Source organism: Lissotriton helveticus, chromosome 9 (assembly GCF_964261635.1).
Source record: "Lissotriton helveticus chromosome 9, aLisHel1.1, whole genome shotgun sequence".
Classification (NCBI taxonomy): Eukaryota; Metazoa; Chordata; class Amphibia; order Caudata; family Salamandridae; genus Lissotriton; species Lissotriton helveticus.
The window spans coordinates 1072655675-1072671648 of NC_136070.1; the positions used below are offsets into that span (position 1 = coordinate 1072655675).

General features: G+C 46.7%; 1 protein-coding gene across 1 annotated transcript in view; it reads right to left on the reverse strand.

Moving 5' to 3' along the window:
- The window catches only part of NUP210 (nucleoporin 210), a 524741-nt gene that overhangs the window by 69535 nt on the left and 439232 nt on the right, over positions 1-15974 (reverse strand). The window contains exons 33-35 of the mRNA XM_078661451.1: positions 9064-9197; positions 4326-4449; positions 1574-1720 (exon numbers count right to left, since the gene is read on the reverse strand). Coding sequence (XP_078517577.1) covers positions 1574-1720; positions 4326-4449; positions 9064-9197 — 405 coding nt within the window. The remainder of the gene's footprint in view (positions 1-1573; positions 1721-4325; positions 4450-9063; positions 9198-15974) is intronic.

Below are 15974 nucleotides of genomic sequence, written 5' to 3' on the forward strand. Positions count from 1 at the left end.
TTGCCTGATGGACTTTCTCTTATTATTATTGCTATTGATCAGTTTTTTTGGACTTTTAAAAAGTACCAGTCTAAGCTCTTATGATCCTGCCTAGCCCACTGGTCTACCACGTCTTAGGACTATTGCAGACATTGTTTTACTCAACATTCCGTTTCTCAGCGTATAACTAGCCAGAAAACACTTTGTCTCATTTCTTCTGCACTGCAGTCAACAGCAAGCTCCACCTGCACTATACAATTTCAGTTTCCTAGCACCTGTCCACACGCCTGTGTCTCTTTCCTGACCTTGCATGAAGATTTTCCGGTTTCCCTTCCTGCGGCATCGATCAGTTTTGCCTCGATATAGAGGTATAGATAAACCAGGAACTCATCAAGAATGGAGATCTAAATTCTTTAAAGTCTCATGTCGATGGTGTCCAGACACAAGGGAATAGCTTACTAGAGCTGAACTACATGCTCCTAGGAGAATTAATGCCCATAACTAGATTAGATGTAAGATTGTATAAGATATTCTCCAAAAGTGGTCTTTATACGTTTCTTGGTAATTTCCAAGTAATTAGTTGGTTAAAATTGATTCCAATCTTTTTTTAGTAAAACACGGATAGCCTTTTAGAGAAAAGGGTATAAAAAGATCGATGTGTGCCCGATGAGGGTTTGAATTGCCTCAAATAGTCATGAGTAGCAAAATCTGGTCTTCTTCCATGACCGTTCTACTGGTATGGTGGTGCAATTTCCTGGCACACAAGGATATTAGCACATAGTGAAAAAGCCAACTTGTGCACCGTTGGTATCAACAATTGATCATGATTAGAAATATGACGGTGATGCTGGCAATGCCATGACAATCAAGCATTTTAAGATCGTTAGGAAGAAGAATTGTGTGGACTTTTCAATTTACTATGAACTTTTGTTGCTCAAGGTATTGATTATTGATCTTACTATATGTGTGGACTGCTGTTCACATAGCTGGCAACACAGGGCAGTCATTACCTAATATCCTTGGAGCATTTTCACTTGGTTTTCTGATTCTCCGAGGACTTAGCGCATACCATACCCATCCACGCGTCCTTTTGTATTTTAATCAAGCTTTTAAATTATATTTTTGAAACAGAGAAAATCATGAAAAGGACACCATTACTATAAACACCAACCATGTATCAGACAGTTATAGATGTTCCCTAAAGTCCCTTGAGGTCATGTAATGGGAGATAGGAGTACAAAGAAGCCTGAGCTTTCAGAGGAGTGGGGATTTGACAAAAGGCATCCCTTGTTCATATCCCTTGTAAACAAGACTTCTTCCATTCATTTGTATGAGGAACATTGCAGAGGTCCATGAAATGGGCCTCTGCGAAGGCAGAACATGCCTCTACCATGCAATCTAAATCTTTTAAGCACGTAGTACACAAAAATCTACTTTCATGCCAATGCTGATGAAGGTCCTGAAGGTACCTTTTGAATACACCTTTAGGAGAATCAGAACTCATGATGATACTTAAGTACCTAGATGGGTATATCAGTAATAAAAAGCTAGTAAAATGTATGACCACTGTATTCGAGACTACTGGGCATCTTACCTGATTGTGCATCAAATCCAGGTTTTGTTGTAAAGATATCATGTGCTGGAAATTCAAATGGTTTGGCATTGAAATGAAGATGGCAGCCAATGCTGTCCTCTGGGTGCAGTTCTTGCAGGGCTTCAATCTGAACAGATGAGCACAATCCTTAAAGTAAAGCAGAATATGGTTTTAAACTAATTTCTATTCGTGAATGGATATCACTGACAGCCTAAACACATTTAAGAGATCTTGTGGTTTTAGATGAGCAATATCAATATTCGATCATTTATTTTCAAAATGTGGTCTAGGTTTTGAATGATAAAAACAGTTTTCTAAATCGAGGTCAAAATTAGGATAGTGCAAGGAGCAGCAGTTCCGGTTAACAATATATACAAATTGAACAAATGTGTGTATGCTGTCCTATTCCCCTCTACTCATCCCCGTTCCTCTAACTTGGATTATGAAAAATTAACATGGTATTTGTAAAGCACAAACTAATCCCCCCTAAGGGTCTCAAGGCACTGGGGGGCATCAGGGAGATTATGTGAGCTAATGCCTAGAGTCACATAATGCTGAGCTGAGCTGCCTCCAGTGCTGGGGATCGAATCATGAGCCCCGTGCTCTGTAGTCAGCCGCCCTGGCCGCTGCGCCACACCTCTCCAAGGAAAGAACACTGTCCAATATACTTGGCAAACACAAGATGATGGACAGAGTGCTGAATCTTTTCAACCACGTACCCCCCAAGTCAAGAGATCTTGATTGAATTAATCGTTCTTTTGCTCACTATAAAAACCCAGTTTGGACCTAGCCATATGCAAATCAGTCTTGACCCTGCCCCTCATGGGAGCATTCCAGCCCGAACTGTCAGGACAGGTCCTCCCTGGGCTGGAAACAAGCATCCTGGGACTAATTTTGAGGTCTCACCTCTCATCAGCCAGGCTAGCTTGAATCCTGCGGCACAGTGAGCAAGGGACCCATGTCTGGGCACACCCTTGGCCACTTAGGGCAAACATTGCAAACACAAAAAGATGATCGATGGAACGCTGAAACTTTTCAATCACTCACCCCAATCAAGAGATCTGGGATGAATCCAAGAATCCAATGGGGTCGCAAATTGCACTTGCCTCATGAATATTGATGAGGCATGCATTTTGAAACCCCATTGGGAATTGCTAACAGTGTCTGAGACACTGGTGTACATTGCATTTTGCAAGTCACAAATTGCCAGTCGCTAAGTGACGCAATTTGCAAGTCACAAAATCTATGGGTCGTACATCTGGCCCAATGTCTTCTGGAGAGGTGGTTCTTCTATACACCTACCAGAGAGTGAGGTCAGAGCTTATTTTGTTATAAGGGGATAGGGCAATGAAGTGCCTGTTTGAGGAAGCAGGCTCATCCAACATTGCAATAACTGTCATGAAGTCAAAAAGGAAATGAGTTCTGGATGTCTGCATTAGATGATCTGATTCGATGCTCCAGGAGTTCCAGTCGAGAGAAAAAGGCCAGACAATGTTGCTGAAACGATGCAAGACTGGACCATCATTTGTTTTACTGCAGTGTTCTGACCATCTGCAAGCACTCCTTTACAGCGCCTGCAGCACTAACCTTTAGTTCACAACACTGGGATTGTCCAAACATCACAGCACTGGAATCTTTTCTCATTAGAAATTGCAAACTATTGATGGATATTTCAATCTACTACTTCAGCTAAATGGTGCTGCAGTGCAAATGTGTTTTCGAAGTAAAGATGTACTTTACATCGCAGGGGGCTCTCAAACATAACATAGGAAGGAATAGTGGTCGCAATTTCATTGAAGTCTGAACAATCACCCCCGTGTAGTGGCTCACAGAGATTTACATGTGGTGGGAGAGTGAGGGCCCTTCACACCTGTATCAGAAACTGACCCTGCGCTCTGAGTGGCTGTACTTTGGCATGGACAAGGGACACTTTAGTGCATGGGCAAGCACCCTGATAAATGTATTTAGTTATCCAGTGATCTGATATAGCCTGGACTTGACATTTAATGGGCAACATCGCTTTACAAAATTATAAACGCGCATCAGGCGAATACACAGAAAACAATTATGAGACTCCTGGGTTAATGTGATTGCTCCTCCTGAAGGGCCTCCAGCATGAGCCTCGGGATGACAGTCACCACCCATCCTGACTTTTGACGCAGGAGCAGCCACAGGCTGCACCTGGGGTAATGAGAGAACAGCCTCTGCTTTGCACAGCACTAAGACCCGTACACGTCACGTCGACTACATGCTTCATTCTCTACATCGACACAATTACATTCTCTTTCTTACTAACAGCTGTATCAACCTAAGGAGGGTTCAAGATGCTTTAAGACATCTGTGAGCTTTGAACTTCAAAGAATAACGAGAAGGGATAAATATCTGCATATGTTTAAACCAACCAATAGATTTACACATAAATTGGTCACAGGAGTGCGTCATTGTGCAGCCTACATACATGGCATGCTTTTATCACGATTTTGACACGTCAACTGAAGGCATGCAAGAAAACTATTTTATTATAGAAGGCACTTGCATCTGTTTGCCTTTCTCCTCGCTGAGCCCACGAGGTTACAAAGGGCTGTTTTCCCAACATAAAACTGTTCAACATATTTTAAACGAGTATTCTCGGGCACATAGTTCTTTCCAAAATAGGGACAGGATTAAATGAAATGATTTCCTGCAATAAATGTATCAGACACTCTTAGTAGGACACTTGATCAGAAATAAGAAAACGATCAGTGAAAAATACCTTTTAAGTTGCTGGTTTGGTCTCCAACTGTAACAATAATTTTCGAGGCAGTCACGCCTTGGATCTTCGTCTTCTCTTCACTTATGTGCATGGCTGTGGTCTTCTGTGGTGCATGAATCATGATCTGAAAGAGACACGAACAAAGAGATAGGGCCTTAAAGCAAGAAGTACACGGCAGGGGTGTGACTTGCTTTCGTGTCTTTGGCGGAAAAGGGGAAAGAGTTCAATAGAACAGTCAGAGAGTTGCACTCAATAACTGTCTAGAGAAGAGAGCATTGCAATCGGCACTGAAATAAAGTCCTTGCTAATACAACTGGTCTTTAGAAAAAAGAGATTTTGACAATAGTTGTCTCGATCATTCCATAGCAGCCTCGCAAGGATTTGACATCTGATTTCACTTTCCTTTTTTCATTTGTTCGGTAGGCAGTGCAAATATTTTTCGTTGTGTATATTCTGTACAGTTTTAATGCCTTTCATATTTTTGTATTCCTGTATATAGACCTTCAAAATGTCAGTGTTGGAAAATAAACACCCTGTGTACTTCAGTCGGCTGCTACCATACGTCAGGGTACTTGCAACACACCCAAGTGGTCGCTAATATTTCAGGGTTCTGTCAATTCCTTCACAGGGACAAGCTAAATAAAAACATAACGTGCCAGCGTGTAGGCGTTGCTGCTCCATTACACCAGTACACACAATGTCAATGATGCTTTCAAAATATGGCTATGCAATAAGGTGCTCAATATGCTAATACGGCTGCTGAAATGAAATGCAGGCTGTCGGTGATGTTGTTCAAATAAGCCATGTCTTTTAAAAAAAGATGACAAGTCCAATGTATCAGTACTTCTTACTTTGTTGAAGTCTTAAATTCCCATGCAGCTAAATTATTTATCAGGTTAAAGACACGGCAAAGCCATTTGTCCTAATAGATCACACATGTCCATGTAATATTCCACACTGCAAACTAAGCACATATTGCCATGCCAGTTTTTACACTGATGAGTATGCACTCACTTCACATGGCCAGGTACCGACCATCTGTCACTCACTTCACATGCCCAGGTACCGACCATCTGTCAGGTATTGCCACCCTCTGCTCAGGTATGAACATGCGAGATTTATTTGTGCAGATGCATGTGCCAACCACATGAAAGGCATGGTCTGAATACTACCACATATGCTCAGAAAGACACTCCACTACAAACCATGGATTTCCATCACATAGTTAAGTATTTATAAATGTCAAGCACTGACACCATAGGACCCGGCAGAGTTATGCCTCCCAAATGCCAAGTATTAGACTTTATACACCACTCACTACTCACATGCAAGAAGTTGATGTTATATGCCCAGTTTGGAGGGGCTACCCGCCGGCAACCAGTGGCCTTTGATCTCCTCCTTCCCCAGGTCACCCCAGCACGCCAGTCGTGATGCGCCTGTCACAATTGTGATTCTGAGTGGGGAAGGGAGAGAGCCTGCCGCAAATCGAGTTGGCACATGCCACCACAGAGGATCCTGCAAGATCTGGGTGGAGTCCGAGAACAACCCTGATGCTAGACCCTCCGAAACCAGAGGTTCCACTGCAAAGCCTACACAGGATATCCGAGGTATGAAGGAAACCGGATGCTAGTAGTTCAAGAAGCCTCGGAGCCATCCTCGCCACCTCCTCAAATTGAGCCTGAAACACTGTGGTCATACCCTTAAACTCCCAGACTTATATCAGCAGTGCAACGACCTTGCACTCCACCATGTCAAGAACAGAATGAAGAGAATCCTCTGCTTTGGACACAGTTGGGACTTTGGCTCAAATGGTGGGAAAACAGAAAGATGTCAGGGGTAGAACGTGCACTGGATCTGATCTCTGACTGCACCAAGTTTGTTGAGGTTTGGAAATACAGGTCCTCAATCTCAGAAGATGGGTAGTGACCACCACAATCACTTTCATGAACACCCATGGTAAGGCTGAAAAGGAAGCATGAAAACTGAAAATGTTTCCTGCCCACCTTGAGCCACAGATTACGCTGATGGGACTGCAGGACAGGTGAATAGAAATATATGTACTGCATGTCTGGGGCCACCATCAAATGTCCTCCTTCTCTGAGTCTGGAACCCGCTCGATGGCACTACTAGACACTCTAATTCATGGATCAGGACTGAGGATTGCTCTTACGAAAGTTGCTCTGAAGTATTAGGAAAATGGGTGGGGAAGATATGAAAGGTTTGACCATAGCTCCTTGAACAATTTGTAAGACACACCTGTCTGGAGTGATAGATTTATAGCTGGGGATGAAAAGATGTATATATTGCCTCCTGGCAGCCTTGCATGGGACTTTGAGGGCAGAAAAAGGCAGAGTCCCAGAGTTGAAGCAGAAGAAAACTTATTGGATTGCTGCCCTTGCTGGCGCAACTGGTTTTGGCTGCTGCAGTGCTCTAGGCAGAGCTGGAACCGTATCATGCAGTACAGATTGAGAAGGCTGGCACTCTCTGTAAAATGGCCTGCTGGAGTAATCCCTAAACTCCCTGCATCATTGTGGAAATTGCTATGCTAGTGATAATAGTTCCAAGGACCTAATTGTGGGGTGAATCTATAAAATGTTATAGGGTCTAATCAGTCTTTTCACCAAATACCATGGAACCACCAGAGGGCCTGTTCATTAAGGATTCTGGCACGTCCCCAAAAAACCCAGTTGGGCTCATCCATTCATGTCGCCCAAGCTTGACGCTGGTGTAAATTGCTCTGCCTATGCAATTAGTATTATCCTGGCCAGCTCGGACTGCATACTTCACAAGATCCTAACTATTATGATTCATATCGGCTAAAAAGGCCCCAAGATCCTCGGGCGGCAGGCATTGTCTTGTTGGTCATATCCCACTATATATGGATGTACCTTCCCAGGAAACAAATTGTGTTAGTGGATCTGAGAGATGAACCAGCCAAACAAAGCATTTTCTTTCTGAATGCATCAATTATTTTTGATTCTAAGTCTGAGGTATTTATTGAAAGGAATTTAGAATGACCTCATGTCGATGCCGGACAAGGCTTTCCAGTGTAGGATATTTAGTTCAGAAGTCCAGGTCACCGGGATCCAGCCTTTGTCACCTAATTATAGGTGCATGAACGTGGCATAAAACATGTCGCCATAAGGGCACTGTTACAGACATTTTTAAAAGGCAGTATTGACTCAGAAGAAGCCAGCTTTAGTTCAAGAATCCCAGGCAACACGTTCACCCTCGTCTCACTAGTGGGCAGTTGCAACTCTAGACCTTCAGTTGCTCTCAGAACTACCAATGCAAACAAGACAATTTATTTCACTGGTAGTTAAGGAAGCAAATCTAGCTCCGTTTCAGGGGATGTCTTTAGCCCACTGGTATTTTGGAGTTCTACGTGCATGGCACCATCAGAAGAATGAGGAGAAATACTTTGTAGCCCTCCCCCTCATCATCAGTGCAATTAGGTGCATCCTCCACAGGATCAGAACTCGATCCAAGGAAAGCTTTGAACCTCTGATAATATAAGCATTGTAGCAGAGGTCTTAGATTAGAGTCTGGGTGTGCCTTTGTGATCTCATGGCATAACTTTGGCCTGGAGCGGGCCAAAATCAGTTCATGGCCAAAGATCAAGTTATGACCAGATCTTGGGCTGGCAGGTTCGTTATCACCACTGGATTGGAAAGAGTTACCGTGGAACTAGCACCGGTTCTAAGGTCAAGACAGGAGTGCAGGTTCCCAAAAAGGCACTGGGGCCGACCCACCAGAGGGAGTTTGACTAGAGACCCTTGCTTCTCCGTGGGGAGTGAAGGCACACCAGAGGGAGCCAGCATAACACCAAAGGTCTGCAGTATGATCTCTTCGCAGTCCACTATCTGCTACAGGATTGAAGGCAGTCTAGAATATTTAGGAAACACCAGCACCAATTGTGAGATTGGATAAGGTTCAGGTCACACCAGTGGATTGCAATGTTTATCTTGATGATCTTGAACTTCTAGACTCTGAGAGGCAGGATGGGGTGGAGTTCCACTTGGCCTTATTGTGATTAAGTCTGGACTTCAACTAAGATGTGGACTTTTCACCTTCAGGCCAGAACTGCATGTGTGCCTGTGATTTGAAGCTAGATTGTTGCTCTGATCACAGCCTATTGTCGTATCTGGTGCCCAAGCACCCCAAACACACTTTGTTCTGCACTGTTATTAACATTTGCTTCTAGCACTCTCGGCACAGCTTGAATCCTGTAGGTTTCAGTGCTGACATTGTTACCTTACACACTGTGGTAGAAATGTATAAGTTGTCGGAAGAACAACAAAGTTGGCAGTGAACTCCTGATCTAAGTCAAAGAGTGCGAAAAAAAAGGAACAGATATTGCGTGTAGGAGTGGTACTTATATACTCTCCAATCTGTTAGTCCCAGGGAGGTAAGGAGCCACAAGACATCACCTACTGGCCCATGGGAAAACTCCTACAAAAATATCCCAATCCAGTCTAGCACCTAGGAACATTATAAAGTTGAAGAATCTTCAGTTAGAAGTATCCATCAGAGCATGTCTTTAGCATGTAGTATAAGTTCTTACCGGCCTGGATAGGCACACAAAAGTTATATATATATTTTCTTTTTACATAGATGTTGACAAAGCTTCAATAACAGAGTTTAACAACCCTACCAAGTGGAATTACAGATGTCTTTGGTAACTAGAAGTACAGTTATGTTGACCTACAAAGTTCCTGTAACAGTCCAAGCAGCTTACCTCTCTGTATGTTTTAAGCAGTCCAGGAATCTCATAGTAGATGGTGACCACTCCCGAATCTCTTGCTACTGCTGCACCAGTTTTGGGATCCACTTGTAGCATGTTTGATGAAGAGCTCCATACTCCAGAGAGGCCTGTGAGAAATAATATGTTACATTAAACTTTTGAAGGGTTCTTCATTATGCCTCATCTTCTATAGCCCGGGGATTATTTATATATATATCGTGGGGTGGAGTGGGGTAAATTGGGATAGAGGGTACAGTGGGGTAGATTGGGTTAGAATGGGGTAGATTAAAGATGAGTAGATTGGGGTAGATTGGAGTGGGATAGATTGAAGTGGGGAAGATGAATTGGGGTAGATTGGGGTGAAGTGGAGGGAGTAGAAGGGGTTGACTGGGGTAGAGTGGCGTGGGGTAGATCAGGGTAGAGTGGAGTGGGATATCTTGAGTAGATTGGAGTGGATAGGAGTAGACTGGAGTGGGGTGGAGTAGATAGAGTGGGCAGGCTATGGTTGGGTAATTTAGAGTGATGTGGCGTAGATTGGAGTGAGATAGGAGAGGGGTAGTTTGGAGTGGGGTAGTTATGAACGGAGTAGATTGAAGTGGGGCTGGATCGATTGGTGTGGAGCAGATTAGGATGGGGTGGTGTAGGTTGGAGTAGAGAGGAGTGGTGTAGATTGGAGTAGAAAGGATTGGATAAGGTGGATTGGAGATGGGTAGGTTGACTTAGAGTAGAATATGGTAGATTGGAGTGGGGTGGGGTGGAGTGAGATTGAATGGGGTAGATTTGGGTGGTATTTGGTAGACTGGAGTGGGATGGAGTATGGTAGACTCGGGTAAAGTGGAGTGAGAAGAGTGGGGTGCAGTTGGAGAGATTGAAGTGTAGTTGAGCTTGGAGTGGAGTGAAATAGATTGGGGAAGAGTAGAGTGGGGTAGATTAGAATGGAGTGGGGTATATTGGAGTGGGGTAGATTGGAGGGGGATGAGTGGGGTAGTCTGGAGTACAGTGGGGAAAATTGGATGGAGTGGATTGGAGTGGGGTAGATTGTAGTGAGGTTGAGTGAGGTAAATTGGAGTTGTAGATTGAAGTAGAGTACATTTGAGTAGATTGGGGTGGGGTAGATTGGGATGGAGTGGGGTAGATTGGACTAGGGTGGAGTGGGTTAGATTGAAGTGGAATGTGTTAGATTTCAGTGGAGTGTGGTAAATTGGAGTGGGGTTGACTGGATGAAGTGGAGTAGGGTAGATTTGGGTAGAGTGGAATGGAGTACAGTGGAGTGGGGTATAGTGGTTGGATTGGAGTGTGGCAGATTGGAGTGGATTGAGGTAGACTGGTAGATTGAAGTAAGGTAGACGGCGGTGGAGTGAGGTAGATTGGAGTGGGGGTATTGAATAAGACTGGGCAGGAGTTGGATAGATTACAGTAGAGTTTGGAGTGGAGTGGGGTAAATTGCAATGGAGTGGATTGGGGTAAATTAGAATGGAGTGGGGTAAATTGGACTGGAGTAAAGTGGATTCGGGTAGGTTGGAGTGGGTTGGATTGAGGTACATTGGAGTGGGGTGACTTGGGGTCGAATGAAGTGGATTAGGGTAAACTGGGTTAGATTTGAGCTGAGTGGGGTTGATTTGAGTGGAGTGTGGTAGACTGTGGTGGAGTGCAGTAAAATGAGGTGGGATTAATTGGGTTGGATTGAGAGGAGTAGGTTAGATTGGAGTGGGGTAGTTTATAGGGGAATGGGATAGACTAGATCGTAGTGGAGTGAACTGGGGCAGGTTGCAGGCTTGTTAACACAAAATGGTGGCTGGGGATGCACTGTTTAACAGGTCTTAGCACAGAGCAAAGGAGAAATTTGGAGGGAAAACTGAATAGTCACCAGGAATGAGAGGGAAAAACTACAGAGTTTGGACTGCAAATCCCACAATTCAACATGTTAAATGGAAGCAATCATGGGCAGGAAAAAAACCACAAGTTTAAAACACAAAACAAGTGATAAAATATGCAATCACAGGCAGGTTAAAACTACAATTTTAAACTGTAACAACCACAGGCAAAGACAGTAATCACTGAAAGGGAAAATAGTTTTTTTAAATCTTTTTTTTTGGGGGGGGGGATAGACAGCACTAGTCTGCCTCCTTACTACTTCCTGGACTCTGCTCACTACAATCTGGGGCACAGTTAGGCTGCAACTCACAAGATGGACTAGAATGATTTGGGGTGCACCCAGCAAAGCCATAAGTGACCTGGGCAGGTGTGAGGGGAGGTCTCAGATGTGCCTGATAGCTGAATAACCAATCCCCAGTCCTAGGTCTGCTGGCCTAGGGGTGGGGGCTGGGGAGCTCCTTCTCCTGTTCAGACTTCCGCAGGTAAAGGCCTCACAGACTTGAAATCTAACAATACTGTTTGAATGAGACTTTATTCCCTCTCCTGGCCAAAAAACGAAGTGCACAGTCCCTATTAAACACAGTTTAACCAGCTCACAGAAGCACCCTCTGCTGTAGAATATCCCTGTTGCTTTGGGGGGGGGGGGGGGGGAGGGGAGAGGCAGGGGGGTTGGTTTCACAGGCTTGTTAACACAAAATGGTGGCTGGGGGGTGCATTCTTTAACATACAGGTCTTAGCGCAGAGCAAAGGGGAAATTTGGAGGGAAAACTGAATAGTCACCAGGAATGAGAGGGAAACACTACAGAGTTTGGACTGCAAATCCCACATTTTAATATGTTAAATGGAAGCAATCATGTGCAGGAAAAACCACAAGTTTAAAACACAAAACAGGTGATGCTGAATGATACATAGGTGGCACTAAGTGATGCTGAGGTGGTGCTAAGTGATGAAAAAACGTGAATGTTAAAAGGTGCGGTCCATTTTGAAGCTGTGTACTGTGCAATGGGGGAAGGAAGTACGCATGACAGCTGTGCACTGTGCAGAGATGTCAAAGGTAGCAAGCACCACAGCTGCGCAGAGGTGTGAAAGGAAGCGAGCACCACGGTGCTGAAAAAATGTGTATGTTAAACGGTGCGGTCAATTTTTAAGCTATGTACTGTGCAATTGGGGGAAGGAAGCCTGCACCACAGCTGTACAGTATGCAGAGATGTGAAAGGTAGCGAAAATGAACAGGAGTAGGACCCATAAACCACGTTGGAACTGGGTAATGTATGTATATAGAAAAACAATGTTCCAAAAGGTTTCACTTAAAAAGACAGTTAAACATGCATGCAAACTGCATTACATAAGCAAGAAACAAGGAGACTCAATGAAGGTGTTTGAAGGCTGTTAATTGCCAAAGTTACATCAAACGAAGTTGCACAAGGGCATACAGTTAAAGCAGCACTGTACAGAAGAAATCTTGTGACAACCTGAAGGCACTTGGTGTGAAGCAATATATACAAGTGAAAAGTGACGACGCAAGTGAGCAGGGTGAACAGCGTGAACGGCGCAAAGTGAACAATGATGACAATATATACAGGTAACAAATATCTACATTAGCAATCATTATTTGTCAGACTTGGGAGGTAAATAGCATTCATATCCTCAAATACTGACTCTATTCTCCTCACAAAACCCTACCCCCTTTGCCGGGTTTGAAAACAAGGTTCCTTTTGCTAAAATGTCCAATGTACTTCAGAACATGATGATTCCTGAGCCTACCACTACCTGACAAAGTTGTCAATGAACATAACACAGTATAAAGATTTCAATTCCAATTACATTATTACGTTTCCACACCACCCAGGTACGCAAGCATAATAGTGTAATATGTTTTCATGCACTTCTTTTTATAAATAGACGGCATATAATGGGATCACGACATAACATATGTTTCATACAAGAAAGCTTTCACTTAATACATTTTTATAACAAGGACAATGGCTGTGAGAAGTTTTCACTGGTGAGCAGAGTGAGATACTGACAATGGTGAGCAATGTCATTAAAGCACAAGTTATTACTTGTGTAACGATATATCTGTAAGAGACATTAGTTCGTATTAGATTCCTTACCTTAGATAATCCCCAGGCGTCAGACTTTTTGCGTAGCAGTACCCTGGCGCGTCGGTAGGCGTCGTCTGCGGCTCCGCGTCCGTCGTCGGCGTCGTGGGCGCCGTGATGACGTCGTCGGAGTACCTAGACGCCGCCTCCGCGTGCTGACGTCAGTTCTTAGACACAGCTTTTCCGCGCCAGAAACGCAGAGCCATGTTAAAAACCAACACTGGTGCCATTGAAACTAGGGCCCTGAAGGGGACAACCCTAACCCTAGATATTGGTTCGCAGAACGGGGAGGATGGGTGGGTCGGTAAGGAATCTAATACTAACTAATGTCTCTTACAGATATATCGTTACACAAGTAGTAACTTGTGCATCTGAAAGAGACACGTTAGTATTAGATTCCTTACCTTAGAATAGATACCCCAGCAATACCAACCCCGGTGGTGGGTCTGCGCACCAATAATCACACCAGAAAGTCCTGGAGGACGGAACGGCCAAAGAAGCCATCCCTCCGGACTTGGCTGTCCAGGCAGTAGTGTCTTGCAAACGTGTGCAGCGATGCCCACGTAGCTGCCTGACAGATGTCATGTAAGGGCACACCCCTGCCCAGGGCAGTGGTAGCCCGCCGTTGCTCGGGTAGAATGAGCCCGCAATCCAGCCGGGGGCTCCTTCCTAGCCAGGGAGTAGCATGCCTGGATACACAAGATGATCCACCGGGAGATGGTCCTCTTATGTACCGCTTTCCCCTTCTTAGCGCCCACGTAACCAACAAAGAGTTGGTCATCCACCCGGAACTGGCGTGTGCGATCCAAATAAAATGAGAGCGCACGTTTTGGGTCCAGACGGTGGAGCCGCTCTTCCTCTTTAGAGGGATGCGACCACTGCGCCCTCCACGGCCTGGTCGCCCCCACGCTCCCCGCCTGCTCTGCCTGCCTACCTCTACCTGCTGCCTGCCAGACGCCGATCCGGCGCCCCAGCCGCCGCAGGGCCGCCCACCAAGGCCGCCGTTTTTTCCCGCCGTTCCTGCCGCCCCCCCGCTTGCCGATTGGCCCACGCGCTCCCCACCTCCCAGCTGACCCTCCCTGCCGGCTCCCTTCTTATGACGCCCCCAGAGCGTCCGCGCAGCGTGCACGCGCAGCGGGCGCGCCAAAGGTAAGCCCGTCTGCGCCCGTCCGCGCCTGGACCGCGCCCAGTGCCAGGACCCCTGGTCCCCACCGCCGGAAGCCGTCCCAACGGACCTACGACGCCACTGACCTCAACGCACTCAACACCGGCCGAACACCGGGCTGCTACCGAGCCACACCGAGACGCACCCACGGACCCTTCAGCTGCCACTCCTGCAAGTTCACCTGCAACCGGACCCACGCCACACCAGCACCCACCAAGCCGAACACCAGCAGCACCCACCTGAAGTGCATCCTGCTCAACACCCGCTCCGTCCACAGACACGCCGTCGAGCTATGGAACCTGCTCGACACCACAGACCCAGACGTCGCCTTCGTCACGGAAACCTGGATGAACGCCTCCTCAGCGCCTGACATCGCCATCGCCATCCCAGAAGGCTACAAGATCATCCGGAGAGACCGCGTCAACCAGACAGGAGGAGGCATCGCCATCATCCACAGGAACACCATCCGCATCACGACCAACACCGACGACACCCTCGCACCTGCCGAACACCTGCACTTTCAGATCCACGCCAACCCCAAGACCACCCTCAGAGGCACCCTCATCTACAGACCCCCGGGACCACGCACACAATTCAGCGAGGACATCGCCGACTTCATCAGCCCACACGCCCTCCCCTCCGCCGACTACATCCTCCTCGGGGACCTCAACTTCCACCTGGAGAACAACAACGACCGCAACACCACCACCCTGCTGGACAACCTCGCCAACCTCGGACTCAAGCAACTGGTGACCACCCCCACCCACTACGCCGGACACACACTCGACCCGATCTTCTCTTCCAGCAAGGACATCGCCTTCAGCCACGCCACGGGACTCCACTGGACGGACCACAGCTGCGTCCACTTCAGCTTCAGAAGGACCACGCTCCACCATCACCAGCAACAGGCTCCCCGCAGAAGCTGGAACAAGATCACTACAGACCAGCTCGCTACTTCCCTGAGCAAGAACCCTCCCACCAGCACAACCAACCCCAGCCAAGCAGCCACCAACCTCACGAAATGGATCAGCGACTGCGCAGACGACCTCGCCCCGCTTAAGACCCCGCCGAGCAGACCCGGCAGCAAGAAAGCCCCATGGTTTAACGACGAACTCAAGAGCTCCAAGAAGAACTGCAGAGCACTTGAGAAAACCTGGCGCAGAGACCCAACACCGGACAACATGACTGCCCTCAAGCTCGCCACCCGAAAACACCACCAGCTGATCCACGCCACCAAGAAAACCGCATTCAAGGAACGACTGGACAACAACGCACACAACAGCAAGGAACTCTTCAACATCGTGAAAGAGCTCTCCAACCCCAACGCCGGAAACAACAACATCACCCCTTCGCAAGACCTCTGCAACTCCCTCGCCTCCTACTTCCACAACAAGATCGCAGACATACACAACAGCTTCAGCACTCAACCGACGCACGCCATGACCGAACCACCGCCCCCCACCACCACCCTCCGCGCCTGGACCCCGATCAGCACCGAAGACACCACCCGCACGATGAACTCCATCCACTCCGGATCTCCGACAGACCCCTGCCCTCACCACGTCTTCAACAAGGCCGACGCTGTCATCGCACCCCACCTGCGGGACATCATCAACACCTCCTTCGACATCCCACCTTCCCGGAGAGCTGGAAGCACGCCGAACTCAGCGCTCTACTCAAGAAATCATCAGCAGACCCAACCGACCTCAAGAACTACCGCCCCATCTCGCTGCTCCCGTTTCCGGCAAAAGTCATCGAGAAGA